The sequence below is a fragment of the Nerophis lumbriciformis genome, linkage group LG07 (assembly GCF_033978685.3).
Source record: "Nerophis lumbriciformis linkage group LG07, RoL_Nlum_v2.1, whole genome shotgun sequence".
Taxonomy (NCBI): domain Eukaryota; kingdom Metazoa; phylum Chordata; class Actinopteri; order Syngnathiformes; family Syngnathidae; genus Nerophis; species Nerophis lumbriciformis.
In genome coordinates this window covers 25,095,917-25,119,536 of record NC_084554.2, presented here as the reverse complement: position 1 = coordinate 25,119,536, position 23,620 = coordinate 25,095,917, and the positions used below count along the sequence as shown (strand labels likewise).

The 23,620-nt window shown below is 40.9% G+C and overlaps 1 protein-coding gene across 4 annotated transcripts in view; it reads right to left on the bottom strand.

The window, feature by feature from the left end:
• The window catches only part of sema5a (sema domain, seven thrombospondin repeats (type 1 and type 1-like), transmembrane domain (TM) and short cytoplasmic domain, (semaphorin) 5A), a 393,767-nt gene that overhangs the window by 263,228 nt on the left and 106,919 nt on the right, over nucleotides 1-23,620 (bottom strand). For all 4 annotated transcript variants that reach the window (XR_012050550.1, XR_012050549.1, XM_061965607.2 and 1 more), the window contains exon 2: nucleotides 66-279. Coding sequence is in view for 2 of the 4 variants with exons in the window: in XM_061965607.2 (XP_061821591.1) it covers nucleotides 66-213 (148 nt within the window). In the remaining 2 variants the exon portion in view is untranslated. The remainder of the gene's footprint in view (nucleotides 1-65; nucleotides 280-23,620) is intronic.

The window sequence follows — 23,620 nt, the reverse complement described above, 5'->3', positions numbered from 1 at the left end:
TCGCAGTCAAATCCCTTACAAGGGGCTTTCTTGGGGGATGTGCTGTTTACTGTGCATGGACTTACCCAAGTGGGGAATGACGGGGTGCTCGGTCTTGTGACACGGCGACTCGGGGAGCAGCACGGGCCCTCTCCTGCTGGCCACGCCTCCGAGCCGCAGGACCAGCATGCACTGCAGCAGCAGCAGTGCATGCTGGCTAACAGGGCGTCCCATGGCTGGCCTGAGTTTGGCTCACTTCTCCTCAGGCCTCAGGGGGCCAAGAGCATCAGAGAGACACACCTGGTGACAGAGGGCAAAAAGAATATATACATATTTGGGTTAGAAGGAGGGTTGCTTTCACATTTAGTCAAATCAGAGCGCTGCGAAGCTTCCTTCTATCCCACTTTCACATCTGAACTGAAAAGGGTGTTCTGATATTTATATTGGCCCTATGTCAGCAAAAAAAAACAAGCATCGGATTATATCGGCTTGCACCCAACATCTCAGATACGAGCAGTCCTGCAGCGTGTTTACTTGTGCAAAGCTGGAAGGCCAGGTAAGGTCTAAATGTCCTCCAATATTTTACTCATGTCATTTACAAGAGGTGTGCTATGGGGTACTAAGGGCTTGCATCTACACGACAGCTAAGCAAACAATAGCACACAAGCGAAATGTACGTAAAAAGTGTATTAAATTGAACAATATTGCAGTCTAAAACACAGCATCTGTCAATATAAACAATTAGAGATCCATATTACTTACAGGTACAAAGTCTCCGAGGGAGGAGTGTTTTACAAAGTATTCAGTAACAAACGTGTCTGCATCATTTAACTTGGTGTGTCACAAGCTTAACTTAATTAATTATTCTGACCAAAAAACAACTTAAAGGAACCCTATGATGAAAACACATACTGTACGTCTTTGCTGACTCATAAATGTATCATAAGGTGAAAGGCTCAATCATAAGTTTCGTATATTTAAGTGTGAGCTCGCAGGCAGTTTTGGATGCCTCTTTTTGAGGGGTTTTGTGTCACGGTGAGGTGGATCTACATACTTGAACATTAGGTTTAGCTCTTAGGCAGAGAAGAACACCAACGTGCGACTTGCAGTGATATACACACACACACATATATATATATATATATATATATATATATATATATATATATATATATATATATATATATATATGTGTGTGTGTGCATATGTATGTATGTATATATATATATATATATATATATATATATATATATATATATATATATATATATATACACACACACAAATACATATATACACCAGTGACGTGCAGTCACTAGAGGCAGGTGAGGCGGGGCCTCACCTGCCATCATGGAAAGAAAAAAAATGTAAAAAGAAAAAAAAAAAAAAATGGTTATATGTATCCAGTGATTATACTATAAAGTTATTTTCCATTTAACTTCACCAGTTTTAGATTATTATTATTCAAAATCGCTGAATTTTCACATTTGCCGTTCAAATACTGAGAAGAGACGGTGCGGTGAACAGCAGCCAGTTGAGGCACGTCACTCAGTGCCGCAACATGGATTGCGCAATGACTCGGCTAACTGCTGTCCTGCTGTGCAGATACACCTGCAGACTGCAGGTGTACCTAATTCACAACTCCTCCAACACAAACATTATTGTTTTTGCACTTTTTGGCTTCTTATTAAATAACTTTTGTAACCTATTTTCATGGGCTTTCTTCTTTGTGATGTTAAGTTCCTGTTATGCGCTGTTATACAGTATATGCCTTGAGCTCTTATTTTGAAGGCGCTAAGAGCGGAAGTGATGTCACGTTGCGGAGGTTTTTGAAAGAAGGTAAATAAAGTGGTCCTCGTGTAAACTGGAGCCTCCGTGTTTGTTATTTTGTAGTTTCATACAGTATAGGCGACATTTATAAACCCTCGGTTACACTTTTTTAAATAGATTCAATCTTGCACGGGGAAAGTTTAAGTGAGGGCTTTAATTGCGGTCCATGGACTTAATTTCTAAATAAAGGTAAGACCATAATAAAGTTTTTTTTTATTAAATGTGCTTTTTTGTGTGCTACAGTTTGTATGTGTAAAGTTAAAGTTAAGTTAAAGTACCAATGATTGTCTCACACACACTAGGTGTAATGAAATTTGTCCTCTGCGTTTGACCCATCCCCTTGATCACCCCCTGGGAGGTGAGGGGAGCAGTGGGCAGCAGCGGCGCCGCGCCTGGGAATCATTTTTGGTGATTTAACCCCCAATTCCAACCCTTGATGCTGAGTGCCAAGCAGGGAAGAATGCTGGTATGAGCTTTTAAACATAACCCGTTAACTGCTGCCAATCAAATGGTGAATAAGATACTCTTTAGGGTTCATATGTTTGTAAATCTGACTGTGATGAAGTCAGTGCCTCACCAGCCATCAACCTCACCGCACGTCACTGGTACACAGACATGCATATACACACATACATACATATGCACATTATATATATATATATATATATATATATATATACATACATACATACATACATATATATATATATACATATATACACATACATATAAACATATATATATATATATACTGCAAAAAGCAGCTCATTCATGCAGCTCTGTATCGATCAGAGAGTGGGCATATATATATATATATATATATATATATATATACACACACATACATATATACACATACATATAAACATATATATATATATATATATATATATATATATATATATATATATATATATATATATATACACACACATACATATATACACATACATATAAACATATATATATATATATATATATATATATATATATATATATATATATATATATATATACTGCAAAAAGCAGCTCATTCATGCAGCTCTGTATTGATCAGAGAGTGGGCAGGTGTACCTAATGATGTGACCGATTTAATCTATATAAAGTTAAAAAGTCAAAAGTCCCAATGATTGTCACACACACACTGGGTGTGGTGAAATTACCCTCTGCATTTGACCCATCCCCATGTTCACCCCCTGGGAGGTGAGGGGAGCAGTGAGCAGCAGCCGTGGACGCGCTCGGGAATCATTTGGTAATTTAACCCCCAATTTCAACCCTTGATGCTGAAGGCCAAACAGGTAGGCAATGGGTCCCGTTTTTTGTAGTCTTTGGTATGAGTCGGCCGGGGTTTGAACTCACAACCTCCCAGTCTCAGGGTGGACACTCTAACCACTAGTCCACTGAGCTGGTTGTGATGTTTAGGAAGTTCATTTTTCGACGGTTTCTGGGAACAAAAGGTGATAACTTCAAGATATATGTCTGAACAGTGTGCATTTTCAAAAGATACATCCCGTTACTTTTGGAGAGGAAAAACGTGGTTTCATTTGCAATATGGAGACGCCTCCACAAATGTACGTTTTGCAGGCATACTCAAAAAACGGGTTATAAAATAACTGTGGGGCAATATTTAGACACAGCATATCCAATATATTTGAGCTTGACCAGTGATTCTCAAACTGTGTTACATGGGCTCCATCTAGTAGTAGGGACGGCGTGGCGCAGTGGAAGAGTGGCCGTGCGCGACCCAAGGGTCCCTGGTTCAATCCCCACCTCGTACCAACCTCGTCATGTTCGTTGTGTCCTGAGCAAGACACTTCACCCTTGCTCCTGATGGGTGCTGGTTAGCGCCTTGCATGGCAGCTCCCTCCATCAGTGTGTGAATGTGTGTGTGAATGGGTAAATGTGGAAGTAGTGTCAAAGCGCTTTGAGTACCTTGAAGGTAGAAAAGCGCTATACAAGTACAACCCATTTATCATTTATTTATTTACTGAAGCAAAAAAATCACTTAATTAGATATTATAATGCCGTTATTGGATTAATTATTAAATTACAGTGTTTTATATTTCTATATCCACACACAGTGTTACTGTTCAAACTGTGTGCAATGTTGCAGGTGCCAAAAATATCAAATATACTGGTAAAATAAAACACCTGCCTTGTTTTTAATGAATACTTAAGCATACTATGCCATTTTATTTTAATGTTGGTCATTATGGTGGTACTTGGAGAGCCCAAGTGTTTTCTAAGGTTGTATTTGGCAAAAAAAAAGTTTGACAACCACAAAGACAATATTTTATATACAGATTTAAATCATCCTAAATCACCTTTAATTAAAGACGGCATACATCCATTCTAGACTGTTAACAAATAAACAGGTCAATGTTTTTCTTACCCACCACGGTTCTTTGTCTGAATAATTTCCCTTGATCATTTCAAACATTCCACACTGCAAAATAACAGTATGAATGATTCCCGCTGACATCATATCTGATCAATATCAGTATCGGCCAATACTCAAGGCTCAAATATCGGTATGTTATAAGAAGTGAAAAAAAACAGGCACAACATGTCTTCAAGCAACAAATATCTTTTATGAGCTTTGTCTTATTTGATGAAAGACAAATAACCCTTTTTGTGTGCTTATTTCTGTCTTTAAGCCTACTAGTATCAACAACAATATTAACCCTGAACTTTGAATGAAAACTATTGTTAAATTCCTGTACTGAACAGAATAGACTATGACGTGCGCCAAGCACCTCAAAATTGCTGAAAATCCAACAGACTCTTGCATCATTACGGCGTAGAATAACAAAGCAGTCTCGCTCAATTGTTCATCATCTCCTTCTTCGCAGGAGCCAACTGATGAGCGGTCTAGACCGTTCACATCATTGCTTTTTAATCGTTTGTGTGATGCCATTACACCGATTGATTCACACTGGTGCAATACAAGAATGGCCCCTCCAGGAGAGGATTCTTCATCGTGGGAGGAAAAGGAGCAAGAAAATGACGTGCAAAGTGGGTTACTGCTAACGCATTGTGTCACTGCATTTTCATGCATTCATTGCAAGGGATAGAAGAAAGTGGCTTTTCATCTGAATTCCAGTCAGAGGATTAAAAACAGCATTCCTTGCTTTTTGTGCTTTTTTTTTTTTTAGCTTGGCGTGTGTTTATTTTCTGTGACCTATTTTGTCTGACCATTGGTGACAGTAATGAGCAGAGAGGTGACTGGGCATCGATTAGTTTTAACAACAATTCGATTTCTTTCAGAATTTGTAGTTGCCGGTACGATATTTTTTATAGCGATACAATCAGAAATGATTCAGTGAGTTGAAATTGATTCACTCACTTTTTCGCAAAACAGATTCAACCATTGGGACTGTGAAACAAATACTAGACACTGCAGGTGAAGTTTCCTATGAACCTGTCTTTTATTGTAAAGGAATTTTGTATAAATGAATTGTGGCTACAAATAAGCAAGTTAACAACAATTAATGGCCAATGCATTTACAAAACTCAAAACCAGTGAAGTTGGCACGTTGTGTAAATTGTAAATAAAAACAGAATACAATGATTTGCAAATCCTTCTCAATTTATATTCAATTGAATAGACTGCAAAGACAAGATATTTAATGTTCAAACTGAGAAACAATTTTTTTTATTGTAAATAATCATGAACTTAGAATTTAATGGCAGCAACACATTGCAAAAAAGTTGGCACGGGGGCCTTTTTACCACTGTGTTACATGGCCTTTCCTTTTAACAACACTCAGTAAACGTTTGGGAACTGAGGAGACCAATTTTTGAAGCTTTTCAGGTGGAATTCTTTCCCATTCTTGCTTGATGTACAGCTTAAGTTGTTCAACAGTCCAGGGTCTCCGTTGTGGTATTTTAGGCTTCATAATGCGCCACACATTTTCAATGGGAGACAGGTCTGGACTACAGGCAGGTCAGTCTAGTACCCACACTCTTTTACTACGAAGCCACGCTGTTGTAACACGTTGCTTGGCATTGTCTTGCTGAAATAAGCAGGGGCGTCCATGAAAAAGACGTTGCTTGGATGGCAACATATGTTGCTCCAAAACCCTTTATGTACTTTTCAGTATTAATGGTGCCTTCACAGATGTGTAAGTTACCCAGGCCTTGGGCACTAATACACCCCCATACCATCACAGATGCTGGCTTTTGAATTTTGCGCCTAGAACAGTCCGGATGGTTCTGGAAAAATAACAAAAGTTTACCAGTTCCAACGTTAAGTATCTTGTCTTTGCAGTGTATTTAATTTAATATAGGTTGAAAAGGATTTGCTAAATAATTGCAAATTCTGTTTTTATTTACGATTTACACAACGTGCCAACTTCACTGTTTTTTTTTTTTGTACATCTTATTTGAATAAAGCGCAACTAACCCTTTAGATTGTATTATCAAGAGGAAACCTTTTCTGCTCTCATTTTCAATAGTCAAGACATTTTCAAACGAAAGTACAGTAACCAACATTTTAACAGTAGATTTACTTGCTACTTTTGCTGTTGTTTTTCAACAAAAATAATACAATATTAATATCAAAAATAAAGTACAAACTTCATCTCTTTAGGGTGAATTAGCAGTAGATTTATAAGTGAAATTAAGTGCAACCACATTTTTTCAGGTTAAATAACTGGTGGTTCGAACTGGTACTACTTTCATTTTAATAAACACGGAACATCGTAAAGACATACTTGAAGTGACAGTTGACACATTTCAGCGACACACAGACCTAATGGCTGAGGGTGTAAAACTCAGAGAAGTGTGACCACTTTTTCACTCATAAATAACTTTTTAACTTTTTCAATAATGCTAATATGTGTATAGTGTTTATTACACTGTCTTCTGTCTCAAGCTGGTCCGTCGGCAAACTTGCTCCGCTGTCACTTCTGTTTTGTCCGTCGCATCCTTTGTGGTTTAAAGTTAACTTGTGGCTTTATGTTATTGTGTAGTCGTTTTTATTTGGTGTGGCTTTTGCAATCGCGCTGTAGCTGAAAGTTTTGATTGATTGATTGATTGAGACTTATTAGTAGGTTGCACAGTGAAGTACATATTTCGTACAATTGACCACTAAATGGTAACACCCGAATAAGTTTTTCAACTTGTTTAAGTCGGGGTCCACTTAAATTGATTCATGATACAGATATATACTATAATTTATACTATCATCATAATACAGTCATCACACAAGATAATCATCAGGGTGTATACATTGAATTATTTACAATTCGGGGTGTGGAGGGGGGTGGGGGGTTAGGTTTGGTTGTTATCATCAGTCATCAACAATTGAGAACAGAGAAATGGATATTGAAACAGTGTAGGTCTGACTTGGTAGGATATGTACAGCAAGTAGTGGACATAGAGAGAGAGAGAGAGAGATCAGAAGGCATAAGAAAGATATCTGCATTTGATTGTTTACATTTGATTATTAACAACAATCCGGGGAGGGTGTTAGTTTAGGGTTGAAGTTGCCTGGAGGTGTACTTTTATTGCGGTTTTGAAGGAGGATAGAGATGCCCTTTCTTTTATACCTGTTGGGAGCGCATTCCACATTGATGTGGCATAGAAAGAGAATGAGTTAAGACCTTTGTTAGATCGGAATCTGGGTTTAACATGGTTATAGAGCTCCCCCTGGTGTTGTGGTTATGGCGGTCATTAAGGAAGTAGTTTGACATGTACTTCGGTATCAGGGAGGTGTAGCGGATTTTATAGACTAGGCTCAGTGCAAGTTGTTTTACTTTGTCCTCCACCCTGAGCCAGCCCACTTTGACGTTCTTAAATCCAATGTTTTCTTTTTTCTAGTAGCTATAAAATGGATGTATTGCCTTTTAAATTGATGTTGGATCGATACGTATCTACCTGGAAAGCCAACTTGCTGAGCAAAGATTGATAAAGATAGATCAATATACAGATGTATAGATAGATCAATATAAATAGATTTATCAATATAGCTATCAATAGTTACATCCCTAGTCGTCATACAGATGTTTACAACGCGGACTGCACCTTTACAAGTTCTCCCATGCACATGCTGACGAGCTTCCAACTCGCCACCATAGAACGCCACTTGTGTCATCTTTTTTTATTGCATATACTACGCGTGTGTTCCAGGAATGCACCAACATGTGCTGAAACTGCAAGAATGACAATTTGAGGAATGAACTCAAGTTCAGTTCAAGGCGCCTCAGCTCCCCAAACTTCCTACTGAGAGTTGATTTCATTTTCCCCTTGAATGCAAACTTGAGTCTGCCTTTGGTGCGCAGGAATGAGCGTCTTGACCTCGGGGCGAGGGAATACAAGTCCAGAGTAAATGTCACAGCAGGTCTGGGATGTATGGGTCCCCATTACCGACTGAGAAATGTAAAGCACCTGTCATCCGCTCAGGGGTAAAGTAAGTGACAGTGTCGCCTCTCAGTTCCTTTTCACTTTCATCTCTACCTGTCACTATCTCCAGCTTTCATTGGCAGCCCTGAACTTTTTTTTTTTACCACATGGAAAGACAGCTGCTCGACATAGAGTCACTTTCTGCAAGGAGGCAGCTGAGGAAAATCAATAGACTTGCAACTGTGTGTGTTTAGGAAGGGGGAGGGATGTGTTTTGTGTGGTGTTAGATGGTAAATGTGTGGTGTTAACATGGATGTGGCCATGCCAGCGAGGAACGCACTCGCACTTGCAAGGGCTAAGCTGAGACCGCTCTGTTGACTCTGCACCCCGAGTGCACTTCACATGACCTCACATGCCTGTAAGCGAACACACATCAACACAAACACACGCACAGCACACTCAAAAACATGCACATTTAGGACATTAAGGCTATGTCTACACTCAGCCGGATAACCCCTTAAACAAATAATTGTTTAGCCGAAGCTACGTTTTGGCCACACTAATTAATCGTTTAAGGTTCCCCTCCTTGGATAATTTTTTATAAGGGTAAGTGCGCCGTCTATTTCTTGAATCTCCGGCTCTTAGCTTTGTATGGACTCATTGATCGTTTACAAACTGAGTTCGGAGAGGAAGTGACGTCAGAAAGAACGCGCCACAGCCAGCTTCATAATGAAGCGTTTTCGTAACTCGGAGCTAACCACTGGAAATATGGAGGCGAGTCATCCAATCACGGTTTTTTTCTTCCGTGTGTACAGACGCTTGTGGAAATCACACACGAATACCTTAAGACAGTGGTCCCCAACCTGTACCGGTACCGGTCCGTGGATCGATTGGTACCGGGCCGCACAAGAATTAAAACATTTTTTAAAAATGATTTGTATTTTTTTATTAAATCAACATAAAGAACACAAAATACACTTACAATTAGTGCACATCAATATAGATCAATACAGTCTGCATGGATACAGTCCGCAAGCACACATGATTGTATTTCTTTATGACAAAAAAAAATAAAAAAATACCATACCCCCCTGGTCCGTGGGACAAATTTTCAAGCGTTGACCGGTCCGCAGCTACAAAAAGGTTGGGGACCACGCCTTAAGAGAAGAAATCGCGCAATTGCAGCTATTTGAGATACAACACTTCTCAGACGGCAAGAGAACTTTCGAATGTCCAGGTCAGCTGTGATTCTACTTAACGAAAAACTTTGTCCATTTGTCGAAGGAGAGACAACGAGAATGCGGGTATCCGTGGATGTGATCAAAAAAGGTAGCGTGTACTTTGTATTACCTGGCCGTCGAGGGAAGACTACGGAAAACGGCGAATGTTTTTGGACTGGCAAAGAAGACTGTATCAGTTATTGTCCGCCATGTATGTTGCGGACTCAACGTCTAGGTCCAGAGTATATCAAGTCACCAAATGAAGGTGAAGGCAAACGAGTGAGGAGTGTCCTGACCAGATATTTAGATCCCTAGATTGATTGATGTAAAATGTTCTTCATCACATTGTTTACGTGTCTAATAAAGATTTGATTAATTTATGATGGCTCAGGTGTGATTCACTACAATAGGCCCCACAGCACACTGGATTCCAGTTCATTGAAACACCACAACACTGGATATTGTTCAGATAAGTTAAATTCAAGAACTTGCACACAAAGCAACACTGGAGGTGACTATGGCCATGTCCACACTAAGTCGTTTAACCCCTTAAACAAATAATTATTTAGCCTAAGCCCCGTTTCAGCCACACTAAACCAGTGTTTAAGGTTCCCCTCCTCGGACAAATGTTTACACCGGTAAGTCAGCCGTGTATTTCTTGAATCTCCGGCACTTAGCTTTGTATGGACTCATTGATCGTTTACAAAGTGAGTTCGGAGAGGAAGTGACGTCAGAAAGACCTCGCCCACACAGGAAGTGACGTCAAGAAAGTCCGCGCCCCACACAGGAAGTGACATCAGAAAGAACGCTCCACAGCTAGCTTCATAACAAAGATGGAGGCGGGTCATCCAGACATGCCCGTGTTTCTCCTTCTTCTACATGTACAGGCGCATTTGGAAATCACAAATCAATACCTTAAGAGAAGGCAACGGGCGATTGCAGCTATTTCGGATACAACACTTCTCAGACGGCAAGAGAACTTTCGAACTTTCAAACAGTCAGCTGTGATTCTACTTACCGGAAAACTTGGTCCCTTCCTCCCGTGGATGTGACCGTGATAGGCAGTGTGTGACTACAAATATTGCTTTATGGATGTGACTGTGAAATGGCCAGGCAGTGTGCATGATGCCCGCATCTTCGCTAACTCCGCCATTAGCGCGCAGCTGAAAGATGGAACCATCCCCTCGTGTCCCAAACAGTTTATCGCATTCTCTACTTTCTCATGTCTATTAAAGATTTGATTAATTTAATTTAATGGGGACGGCGTGGCGCAGTTGGGAGAGTGGCCGTCCCAGCAACCTGAGGGTTCCTGGTTCAATCCCCACCTACTACCAAACTTGTCACGTTCGTTGTGTCCTTGAGCAAGACACTTCACCCTTGCTCCTGATGGGTCGTGGTTAGGGCCTTGCATCGCAGCTCCCGCCATCAGTGTGTGAATGTGTGTGTGAATGGGTGAATGTGGAAATAGTGTCAAAGCGCTTTGAGTACCTTGAAGGTAGAAAAGCGCTATACAGGTATAACCCATTTACCATTTAATTTATGATGGCTCAGTTGTGATTCAATACAGTAGGGCCCCACAGCACACTAGATTCTAGTTAATTGAAATACCACAACACTGGATATTGTTCAAAGGAGATACATTTTAATTTAAAAACTTGCACACAAAACACAGCAAACAAATGTAAAATGCACAGCAAACTATTTACAATATAGCTCTTAAATAACTTCACAGTGAAGTAAAGTCATCTACTGGAGAGCTTGGAGCAGATGGACGTCTTTATTTTTTTTCCCCGCGCATGCATACTTGTTCGCATTGCGCCGGCGGACGCAGGGGTGCGGGGGTCTTAAACGGTGGCCTTGTTGTATGTGGACACGGATAAGGTTAGATGTGATTTACCCTGGATGACCTTATCGGGCTTAGTGTAAACTGGGGCTATGACGTGCGCATTTTCCGCGCATGCGTACTAGGTCGCGTTGCGCCGGCGGACGGAGGGGTGGAGCGGGGGTCTTAAACGACCATTGTGTGTGTCTGGACAAGGATAAGGTTAGGTGGGATTTACCCTGGATAACCTTAGTGTAGATGGGGCCTAAGTTGCCAAAACGTGTCTATTGTCAAGAAAATGACTGAAAGTTATGTAAGAGTTTGTCTGTTCAAGAGAAGAACAATATTTTACTGGACAGTACACTATCTTGCACAATCACACACACTGAGGATTACTTAAGATGTCTGTGTGACTGTGTGTTTGTGAATGGACAGACAATTAAGTTCTGTGCTGTCATGTCTGTGTAATCATGTTTTTGTTTTAAGTCATGTTTTTGTTTAGTTATAGGAATCTTTGGTTTCTGGCTTTTCACTCCCTTGTCTTGTTTGCATGATTACCCATTAGTTTCACCTGTTCCACGTTTGGACTCATTGTGCACTCTTGATTGTCACCATAGCAACCCATTAGTTTTCACCTGTCACGTCACGCACCTGTTTCACGTCTTGAGTCGCGCACCTGTTTTCGTTAATCATGTCTGTAGTATTTAAGTTCAGTGTTTTTCAGTTTGTCTTGCTGACGACCTCACACCCCATATATGCTTCTGCACACCCTTATGATCCTTGCTGCTCTTTTTTCATGCCGGTTCCATGCCAAGTAAGTTTTTGTTTATCAAGCCACAGTTTATGTTTTGTTTAATTGTTCATAGTTTCCGCCACTGTGCGCGCTTTGGTTTGATCCTTTTTTTTGTAGTTCTAGTGTTTCAATAAATCATGTACCTTCATTCCCGTCTCGCCCGTGCCAACTTTCCGTTGCATCCTGGAAAAGCACACACCCCGGACCAAGTCCTGACATGTGCGCATGTAAATGGGCAGAGTTCCTCTGTTACAAGTGTATTTGAACGGACAGACGGTTTAGTCATACTTGCCAACCTTGAGACCTCCGATTTCGGGAGGTGGGGGGTGGGGGGGGGACGTGGTTGGGGGCGTGGTTAAGATATATATATACATAAAAGAAATACTTGACTTTCAGTGAATTCTAGCTATATATATATATATATATATATATATACACATATATATATAAATAAAATAAATACTTGAATTTCAGTGTTCATTTACAAACTACAACTCACAAACACATTAGAGTTAGGCTCCACCATCAGAATGTGTACTTAAACTTATAAAGATCACATGGATATTATTTAGTGAGTTGATTCACCAAAACTAACCTGTTATACAGGAGGAAAAAGCACACAGGACGTTTCAATTGTTCACAGACTGGTCACGCTCATCAGAATGACAAGACACTTCCGGTGTGCAGGTGATAGCATTCAATTGGGAAGAAACGCCCTACTGCCCCCTACTGACCAATGTGAATACTGATAAATGTGTAATGACAGCTCCAAAAACGAATTCAAACCACAAAATAAAATAAATAAATCAACACAAAAATGTGACACATTATGGGTGGGTCACATATGCATGTACAGTAGATGGCAGTATTGTCCTGTTTAAAAGTGTCACAACATTGCTGTTTACGGCAGACGAACTGCTTTACGGTAGACACTGTTGTTGTGTGTTGTCAACACGTCACTCAGGTCCGCCTGAATTTCGGGAGTTTTTCGGGAGAAAATTTGTCCCGGGAGGTTTTCGGGAGAGGCGCTGAATTTCGGGAGTCTCCCGGAAAATCCGGGAGGGTTGGCAAGTATGGGTTTAGTTCTGTGTGTATGTAAATACACATATGTCTGTGTTTAGTGTGTATATGACGGTGTAAACTGATGTGTATGTGAATGGACAGACCAGACCATTCGGTTTTGTGTGAACGTAAATGGACATACCTGCTAGTACAGGTGTATGTGAACAAACAGACAGCTCAGTTCTGTATGCATGCAAATAGACATACACTACCCATCCATCCATTTTCTACCGCTTGTCCCTTTCGGGGACACGGGGGTGATGGAGCCTATCTCAGCTGCAAATGGGCGGAAGGCGGGGTACACCCTGGACAAGTCGCCACCTCATCGCAGGGCCAACACAGATAGACAGACAACATTCACACTCACATTCACACACTAGGGCCAATTTAGTGTTGCCAATCAACCTATCCCCAGGTGCATGTCTTTGGAGGTGGGAGGAAACCGGAGTACCCGGAGGGAACACACGCAGTCACGGGGAGAACATGCAAACTCCATACAGAAGGAAAGGGATTTATATGGCCTCATACCTGACACATTAAACGTGACAAATTTGGAGCATGCACTACCCACTTTAGCCGCCAGATGGCAATAAAGTGTTGAATATTCTAAAGTGTGTTTTGTAGCAGTTCCAACCCGGACCACAACGTCAGTTGCTATGTACAGTAGAGTGTAACTTTCTATCATTTTCAGCAGACTGCATCACAAAATGATTTACCCCCTGTCTTCCACTCACGCGACATCCACCCAGGAATGGGGCCATCCATATGAATCCCTTCTCTAATGTACATTTTTAGTTTGGTGTATGTGAACGGAAAGCTCAGTTCTGTGTGCATGTAAATGGATGCACATTAGTGTTGGCAGGGTTTCCCCTACATGTAATTGATCGTGGCACACCTTAGAAATAAGTTGGGGGTTTTTTTTTTACATGAAAATGGGTGTACTGTATATTGCCTATTATTTACGTACTATTTGCTCTAGCAAAAATGTTCTCTATTTATTTTGAAAAAAAAAAAAAGTGCATCTGAATGTCCTGTCAGCAGACCTACAACTGTACGTGCACCTGAACGGAGTTGGCACCCGGTAAAAGTAAGCAGAGAAAGTTGAAGACAAAGGTATTTCGAGTTAATTCTTGCATTGATTGTTTAAGCCTTTGTGAACTACCCAAATGTTGACAATATTACTGACAGTAACGTCTAACTTTACACCGTGTGCGTCTTCGAACCTCTGTTTGGACATCCCTGTGTGGGAAGACTCCTGTGCTTGAGGGGTTTTCTTTGGGTATTTTGGCGTCCTTCCACATTCCAAAAATATTCCTGTTAGGTTCATCGGAGACTGTAAATTGTCAATGGGTATGAATATTAGTGTTAATGATTGCTTGTCTATATGTGTCCTGCGATTGGCCTTGGATTTTGTAAGGCTGTCAATGAGCTTGTCTATTATACGTTTTAGAGCAACCTTTCTCCTGAATAATTGTATTGCTTTTTTTCGGTTTACACAAAACTGTATTATTGAATGTGATTCCTACTACATGTATGTGCACTTCATCTGTATAGTGATATACTTTCCTTTGTGTGCATAGTTTTATAGTGATGTGGAATATCAATAAACCACCTCTTCTTATTTTCCATCTCTAATTCAAAGACTGTTAACATATTTGGCAAACTAAATTCCAACACTCAGGGAAGGCAGAACATTGTGTAGCCTGTGTTACTTTTTACAATAAGCAGCAACAATTGAAAAATAGAGCAAAACAATATAATATAAGAAAAAACATATGTTGTTATTACTAATAACTAATAACACATATGTTTTTAAATACATTGTGGGGAGGCGGGGCCGGCAGACCGACAGCGAGGCAGGGCACACCGGAGCCCGCTCCAAGATGGCGGCGAGGAGGCGTGGACGGCGAGCGAGCAGCGAGGCGGGGCGCGCCGGGAGAGACGCCGCAATCATTATAAGGTGTGTGGAACGCGCAGCTGGAGACAATGTAATTATCCTCTCGCACCGTATAAAAGGGCGACAGACGTAAACATCAGGGAGAGAGCCGGAGAGAAGAGAAGGAGCCAGAGGGAAGCTGACGCTGAGCGAGAGCGAAAGAGAGCGCAAAGAAGACGACGACGCGCGCAGCTGAAGAGCTGGAGCCGAAGAGCGAGCAGAGAAGCGGAGCAGAGAAGCGGAGCTGAAATGCGACCGACACTGAGGTTCTTATTGAAATATAAAGAAGTCAACCCTGCTCGCGACAATGTCCTTCCTTGATGGTCCTGAGAACCCGGACGACAGCTTGAGTCGTTCACATACACGTAAAACGTTTGTTTAGTTTTTTTTTAAAAGAAAATATGACTTATTGCCAATGAAATTGATCATGATGTCATAAATATGATGTCATACTGACCACATCCCCATCCATGCACCCCTTGCCACATATAATGGCAATCTTGGGGAAACCCTAATAGGTGTATGTGAACGAACAGACAGCTCAATTCTGTGTGCATGTAAATGGAAATACATATTTTATATGCAACATTAATGCTGCCACAACGATGACTCTTGCTGACCTACTGCCTTCGGTAATGGCACCATTCCCAAATGATGTCGGCTCTATTGATAACCTCACTAACAACTTTGACAATGCCCTGCGCGAAACCATTGATAGTATAGCACCGCTAAAACAAAAAAGGGCCCCTAAAAGGCGCACCCCATGGTTTACAGAAGAAACTAGAGCTCATAAGTCATCATGTAGAAAGCTGGAACGCAAATGGCGCACGACGCAGCTTGAGGTTTTCCATCAAGCATAGAGTGATAGTTTAATAACTTATAAACGCATGCTTACCTAAGCTAAAGCTAAATATTACTCAAATCTCATCCGCCTCAACAAAAACGACCCTAAATTTTTGTTTAGTACAGTAGCATCGCTAACCCAACAAGGGACTCTTCCCAATAGCTCCACCCTCTCGGCAGATGATTTTATGAATTTCTTTAATAAGAAAATTGAACTCATTAGAAAGGAGATTAAAGACAACGCATCCCAGCTACAACTGGGTTCTATTAACACAGATACGACTGTATATACGACGGATACTGCCCTCCAAAATAGTCTCTGTCTTTTTGATGAAATAACAGAGGAACTATTACGGCATGTAAGTGGGATAAAACAAACAACATGTTTACTTGACCCACTTCCTGGGAAACTTATCAAGGAGCTTTTTGCATTATTAGGTCCATCAGTGCTAAATATTATAAACTTATCACTTTCCTCTGGCACTGTTCCCCTAGCATTCAAGAAAGCGGTTATTCATCCTCTGCTCAAAAGACCTAACCTCGATCCTGACCTCATGGTAAACTACCGACCAGTGTCCCACCTTCCAATTATTTCGAAAATCCTCGAAAAAAATTGTTGCACAGCAGCTAAATGAACACTTAGTGTCTAACAATCTCTGTGAACCTTTTCAATCCGGTTTCAGGGCAAATCACTCTACGGAGACAGCCCTCGCAAAAATGACTAATGATCTACTGCTAACGATGGATTCTGATGCGTCAGCTATGTTGCTGCTTCTTGATCTTAGCGCTGCTTTCGATACAGTCGATCATAATATTTTATTAGAGTGTATCAAAACACATATTGGTATGTCAGACTTAGCCTTGTCGTGGTTTAACTCTTATCTTACTGACAATATGCAGTGCATCTCCCATAACAATGTGACCTCGTACTATGTTAAGGTAACGTGCGGAGTTCCTCAGGGTTCGGTTCTTGGCCCTGCACTCTTTAGTATCTACATGCTGCCGCTAGGTGACATCATACGCAAATACGGTGTTAGCTTTCACTGTTATGCTGATGACACCCAACTCTACATGCCCCTAAAGCTGACCAACACGCCGGATTGTAGTCAGCTGGAGGCGTGTCTTAATGAAATTAAACAATGGATGTCCGCTAACTTCTTGCAACTCAACGCCAAGAAAACGGAAATGCTGATTATCGGTCCTGCTCGACACCGACACCTATTTAATAATACCACCTTAACATTTGACAACCAAACAATTACACAAGGCGACTCTGTAAAGAATCTGGGTATTATCTTCGACCCAACTCTCTCGTTTGAGTCACACATTAAGAGTGTTACTAAAACGGCCTTCTTTCATCTCCGTAATATCGCTAAAATTTGTTCCATTTTGTCCACTAGCGACGCTGAGATCATTATTCATGCGTTCGTTACGTCTCGTCTCGATTACTGTAACGTATTCTTCTCGGGTCTCCCTATGTCTAGCATTAAAAGATTACAGTTGGTACAAAATGCGGCTGCTAGACTTTTGACAAGAACAAGAAAGTTTGATCATATTACGCCTATACTGGCTCACCTGCACTGGCTTCCTGTGCACTTAAGATGTGACTTTAAGGTTTTACTACTTACGTATGAAATACTACACGGTCTAGCTCCATCCTATCTTGCCGATTGTATTGTACCATATGTCCCGGCAAGAAATCTGCGTTCAAAGAACTCCGGCTTATTAGTGATTCCCAGAGCCCAAAAAAAGTCTGCGGGCTATAGAGCGTTTTCTATTCGGGCTCCAGTACTATGGAATGCCCTCCCGGTAACAGTAAGAGATGCTACCTCAGTAGAAGCATTTAAGTCCCATCTTAAAACTCATTTGTATACTCTAGCCTTTAAATAGACCCCCTTTTTTGACCAGTTGATCTGCCGTTTCTTTTCCTTTCTCCTCTGCTCCCCGTATCCCTTGTGGAGGGGGAGACACAGGTCCGGTGGCCATGGATGAAGTGCTGGCTGTCCAGAGTGGGGACCCGGGGTGGACCGCTCGCCTGTGTATCGGTTGGGAACATCTCTGCGCTGCTGACCCGTCTCCGCTCGGGATGGTTTCCTGCTGACCCCACTATGGACTGGACTCTTACTATTATGTTGGATCTACTATGGACTGTACTCTCACAATATTATTTCAGACCCACTCGACATCCATTGCATTCGGTCTCCCCTAGAGGGGGGGGTTACCCACATATGCTGTCCTCTAAAAGGTTTCTCATAGTCATTCACATCGACGTCCCACTGGGGTGAGTTTTTCCTTGCCCTTATGTGGGCTCTGTACCGAGGATGTCGTTGTGGCTTGTGCAGCCCTTTGAGACACTTGTGATTTAGGGCTATATAAATAAACATTGATTGATTGATATATATCGTATTTTTCGGAGTATACGTCGCACCGGCCGAAAATGCGTAATAAAGAAGGAAAAAAACATATATAAGTCGCACTGGAGTATAAGTTGCATTTTTGGGGGAAATTTATTTGATAAAACCCAACACCAAGAATAGACATTTGAAAGGCAATTTAAAATAAATAAAGAATAGTGAACAACAGGCTGAATAAGTGTACGTTATATGACGCATAAATAACCAACTGAGAACGTGCCTGGTATGTTAACGTAACATATTATGGCAAGAGTCATTCAAATAACTATAACATATAGAACATGCTATACGTTTACCAAACAATCTGTCACTCCTAATAGCTAAATCCCATGAAATCTTATACGTCTAGTCTCTTACGTGAATGAGCTAAATAATATTATTTGATATTTTACGGTAATGTGTTAATAATTTCACACATAAGTTGCTCCTGAGCATAAGTCGCACCCCCGACCAAACTATGAAAAAAACTGAGACTTATAGTCCGAAAAATACGGTAGGTGTATGTGAACGGACAGCCCGCTCAATTCAGTGTACAAATTAATGGAAATACATGTTTTGTATAGATGTATGTGAACGGAGAGACAACTCAGTTCTGTCTGCATGTAAATGGATATACATTTTCTTAGTATAGGTGTATGTGAACGGATAGACAGCTCAGTAGTGTTTGCATATAAATGGACATACATATTTCATATACAGCAGGCGTATGTGAGCGGACAGACAGCTCAGTTCTGTGTGCATGTAAATGGATATTAGACTCTTGAAAAGCAACCGACCTTGACTGTTCTCCAAAACAACATTTTTATGTGCACCTTCAGTAAGTGTGGACAAGAGCCTCTTCAGTACAGCCTCCATTAGTGTCCATAAAAGGAGGATCAGATTAAAGAGTGTAGATACTTTTCCAGAAAGAACATCATGTTCAAAACGATGTGGGTTTTTATTTTGTCTATTTTAAGCAAAGGACATGCATACAAATATACCACCAGTAGTACAGTACTACTAAAAAGGAAAAAAAGAAGGCTGGTATCAAATTGGTTTTGATATTAGTTGGTATCAGTATCAGACACAGATACAGGAAAATTCCTGATAGGTGAATGGACAGACAGACAATTTTTGGACAGTGTGTGTGAGTGGGACTGAAAAGACAAGACGTTTATAGTTGTAAGTTGATGTACGAGTCATACCTAAGACTATAAAAATGGGACCCATTACCTCCCTGCTTGGTACTCAGCATCAAGAGTTGGAATTGGGGGTAAAATCACCAAAAATTATTCCCGGGCGCGGCACCGCTGCTGCCCACTGCTCCCCTCATCTCCCAGGGGGTGAACAAGGGGATGGGTCAAATGCAGAGGACAAATTTCGCCACACCTAGTGTGTGTGACAATCATTGGTACTTTAATGGCAGACATTTTGCATTTCTGTGAATGGACAAATAGATGTGAACATTATGTGAATGGACAAATAAATGTTAACATTATGTGAATGGACAAATAAATGTTAACATTGTGTGATTCCAGCGTCTGCCATCCTAATCACGGCCTTGGGCAAGACACTTCACCCACCTTGCTCCCAGTGCCACTCTCACTGGTGTATGAATGTGAATTTATGTTTGGTGGTGGTCGGAGGGCCCGCAAATTGACAGTCATGTTTCCATCAGTCTGATCGTAGAGCGACGCCAAAGCTAAATTGAAGCTGCCACATCTTAAAAAATTTAGATTTTTTAACTTATTAAAATAATATTTTGCATCAATAAATCAATCGATCAACGTTTATTTATATAGCTCTTAATAACAAATGTCTCAAAGGGCTGCACGAGCCACAACGACATCCTTGGCTCAGATCCCACATCAGGGCAAGAAATAAAACTCAACCCAATGGTAACAACGAGAGACCTTGGAGGGGACAGCAGATGTGGGGATGCCAAGTGGATACTGTTAATAACGTGAGAGTCCAGTTCATAGCGAGGCCAGCAGTGGATCATCTTGCATGGACACAAGTCAGCAGCACAGAGAGTCAGCAGTGATCCATCCCGGGTCCCAACTTAAAATAACTAGCGCCTCCTCCGTGGAAGCTGATCTGCGGCCACCTTATAACCTCTCCACGCAGGAGAGGGGAGCAGAGCAGAGAAGAGGGACGGTAGATCTACTGGTCCAAAAAGGGGCCTATTTAAAAGCTAGGGTGTATAAATGAATTTTAAGATGGGACTTAAATGCCCGAATAGAAAACGCTCTATAGCCCGCAGACCTTTTTTGGGCTCTGGGAATCACTAATAAGCCGGAGTTCTTAGACCGCAGATTTCTGGCCGGGACATATGGTACAATACAATCAGCAAGATGGAGCTTCACCATTTAGTATTAAGTAAGTAGTTAAACCTTAAAGTCGCATCTTAAGTGCACAGGAAGCCAGTGCAGGTGAGCCAGTATTGGCGTAATATGATCAAACTTTCTTGTCCTTGTCAAAATTCTAGTAGCAGCATTTTGTACCAACTGTAGTCTTTTAATGCTAGACATGGGGAGACCCGAAAATAATACGTTACAGTAATTGAGATGAGATGAATAATGAGCGTCAGTGGTGGACTAAACTCATTTTAGAAACTGAGATGAAAGAAGGCTGTTTCAGTAACACTCTAATGTGTGGCTCAAACTATAGAGTTGGGTCAAAGATAATACCCAGATTCTTTACCGCGTCGCTTTGTGCAATTGTTTTGTTGTCTTAATGTTAAGGTGTAATTATTACATTGGTGTCGGTCTCTAGCAGGACCGATGATAAACATTTCCGTTTACTTCGCATTAAGATGCAAATGTTGCTGGACATCCATTGTTTAATTTCATTCAGACACGCCTCCAGGTGACTACAATCTGGCGTGTTGGTCAGCTTTAGGGGCATGTAGAGTTGGGTGTCATCAGCATAACAGTGAGAGCGTATGATGTCACCTAGCGGCAGCATGTCGATGCTGAAGAGTGCAGGGCCAAGAACTGAAACCTGTGGAACTTCGCACATTACCTTAACATACTCTGAGGTCACATTGTTATGGGAGACGCACTGCATCCTGTCAGTAAGATAGGAGTTAAACCAAGAAAAGGCTAAGTCTGACATACCACTACGTGTTTTGATACGTGCTAATAGAATGTTATGATCGACGGTATCGAAAGCAGCGCTGAGATCATATAGCAGCAACATGGATGATGCTTTAGCATCCATCATTAGCTATAGATCATCAGTAATTTTTGCAAAGGGCAGTCTCAGTAGTAATTTACCCTGAAACCAGACTGAAAGGGTTCACAAGGATTGTTAGACGCTAAGTGTTCATTTAGCTGCTGTGCAACATTTTTTTTCGAGGATTTTTGAAATAAAGGGAAGTTGGGACACCAGCCGGTAGTGTATGTATGTATATATATATATATATATATATATATATATATATATATATATACACACACTACAGGCCAAAAGTTTGGACACACCTTTTCCTCATTCAATGTGTTTTCTTTATTTTCATGACTATTTACATTGTAGATTGTCACTGAAGGCATCAAAATTATGAATGAAAACGTGGAGTTATGTACTTAACAAAAAAAGGTGAAATAACTGAAAACATGTTTTGTATTCTAGTTTATTCAAAATAGCCACCCTTTGCTCTGATTACTGCTTTGCACACTTTTGGCATTCTCTCAATGAGCTTCAAGCACACCTGTGAAGTGAAAACCATTGCTTTCTCTTGAAGAAACTACAAACCCCGTTTCCATATGAGTTGGGAAATTGTGTTAGATGTAAATATGATCGGAATACAATGATTTGCAAATCCTTTTCAACCCATATTTAATTGAATGTACTACAAAGACAAGATATTTGATGTTCAAACTCATAAACTTTTTTTTTTTTTGCAAATAATAATTAACTTCGAATTCCATGGCTGCAACACGTGCCAAAGTAGTTGGGAAAGGTCATGTTCATCACTGTGTTACATGACTTTTCCTTTTAACAACACTCAGTAAACGTTTGGGAACTGAGGAGACACATTTTTTAAGCTTCTCAGGTGGAATTATTTCCCATTCTTGCTTTATGTACAGCTTAAGTTGTTCAACAGTCCGGGGGTCTCCGTTGTGGTATTTTAGGCTTCATAATGCGCCACACATTTTCAATGGGAGACAGGTCTGGACTACAGACAGGCCAGTCTAGTACCCGCACTCTTTTACTATGATGCCACTTTGATGTACCACGTGGCTTGGCATTGTCTTGCTGAAATAAGCAGGGGCGTCCATGGTAACGTTGCTTGGATGGCAACATATGTTGCTCCAAAACCTGTATGTACCTTTCAGCATTAATGGCGCCTTCACAGATGTGTAAGTTACCCATGTCTTGGGCACGAATACACCCCCATACCATCACAGATGCTGGCTTTTCAACTTTGCCCCTATAACAATCCGGGTGGTTCTTTTCCTCTTTGGTCCGGAGGACACGACGTCCACGGTTTCCAAAAACAATTTGAAATGTGGACTCGTCAGACCACAGAACACTATTCCACTTTGTATAAGTCCATTGAGCTCAAGCCCAGCGAAGCCGACGGCGTTTCTGGGTGTTGTTGATAAACGGTTTTCGCCTTGCATAGGAGAGTTTTAACTTGCACTTACAGATGTAGCGACCAACTGTAGTTACTGACAGTGGGTTTCTGAAGTGTTCCTGAGCCCATGTGGTGATATCCTTTACACACTGATGTCGCTTGTTGATGCAGTACAGCCTGAGGGATCGAAGGTCACGGGCTTAGCTGCTTATGTGCACTGATTCCTCCAGAGTCTCTGAACCCTTTGATGATATTACGGACCGTAGATGGTGAAATCCCTAAATTCCTTGCAATAGCTGGTTGAGAAAGGTTTTTCTTAAACTGTTCAACAGTTTGCTCACACATTTGTTGACAAAGTGGTGACAATCACCCCATCCTTGTTTGTGAATGACTGAGCATTTCATGGAATCTACTTTTATACCCAATCATGGCACCCACCTGTTTCCAATTTGCCTGTTCACCTGTGGGATGTTCCAAATAAGTGTTTGATGAACATTCCCCAACTTTATCAGTATTTATTGCCACCTTTCCCAACTTCTGTGTCACGTGTTGCTGGCATCAAATTCTAAAGTTAATGATTATTTGCACAAAAAAAAATGTTTATCAGTTTGAACATCAAATATGTTGTCTTTGTAGCATATTCAACTGAATATGGGTTGAATATTATTTGCAAATCATTGTATTCCGTTTATATTTACATCTAACACAATTTCCCAACTCATATGGAAACGGGGTTTGTAGAATATAAAACATGTTTTCAGTTATTTCACCTTTTTTTGTTAAGTACATAACTCCACATGTGTTCATTCATAGTT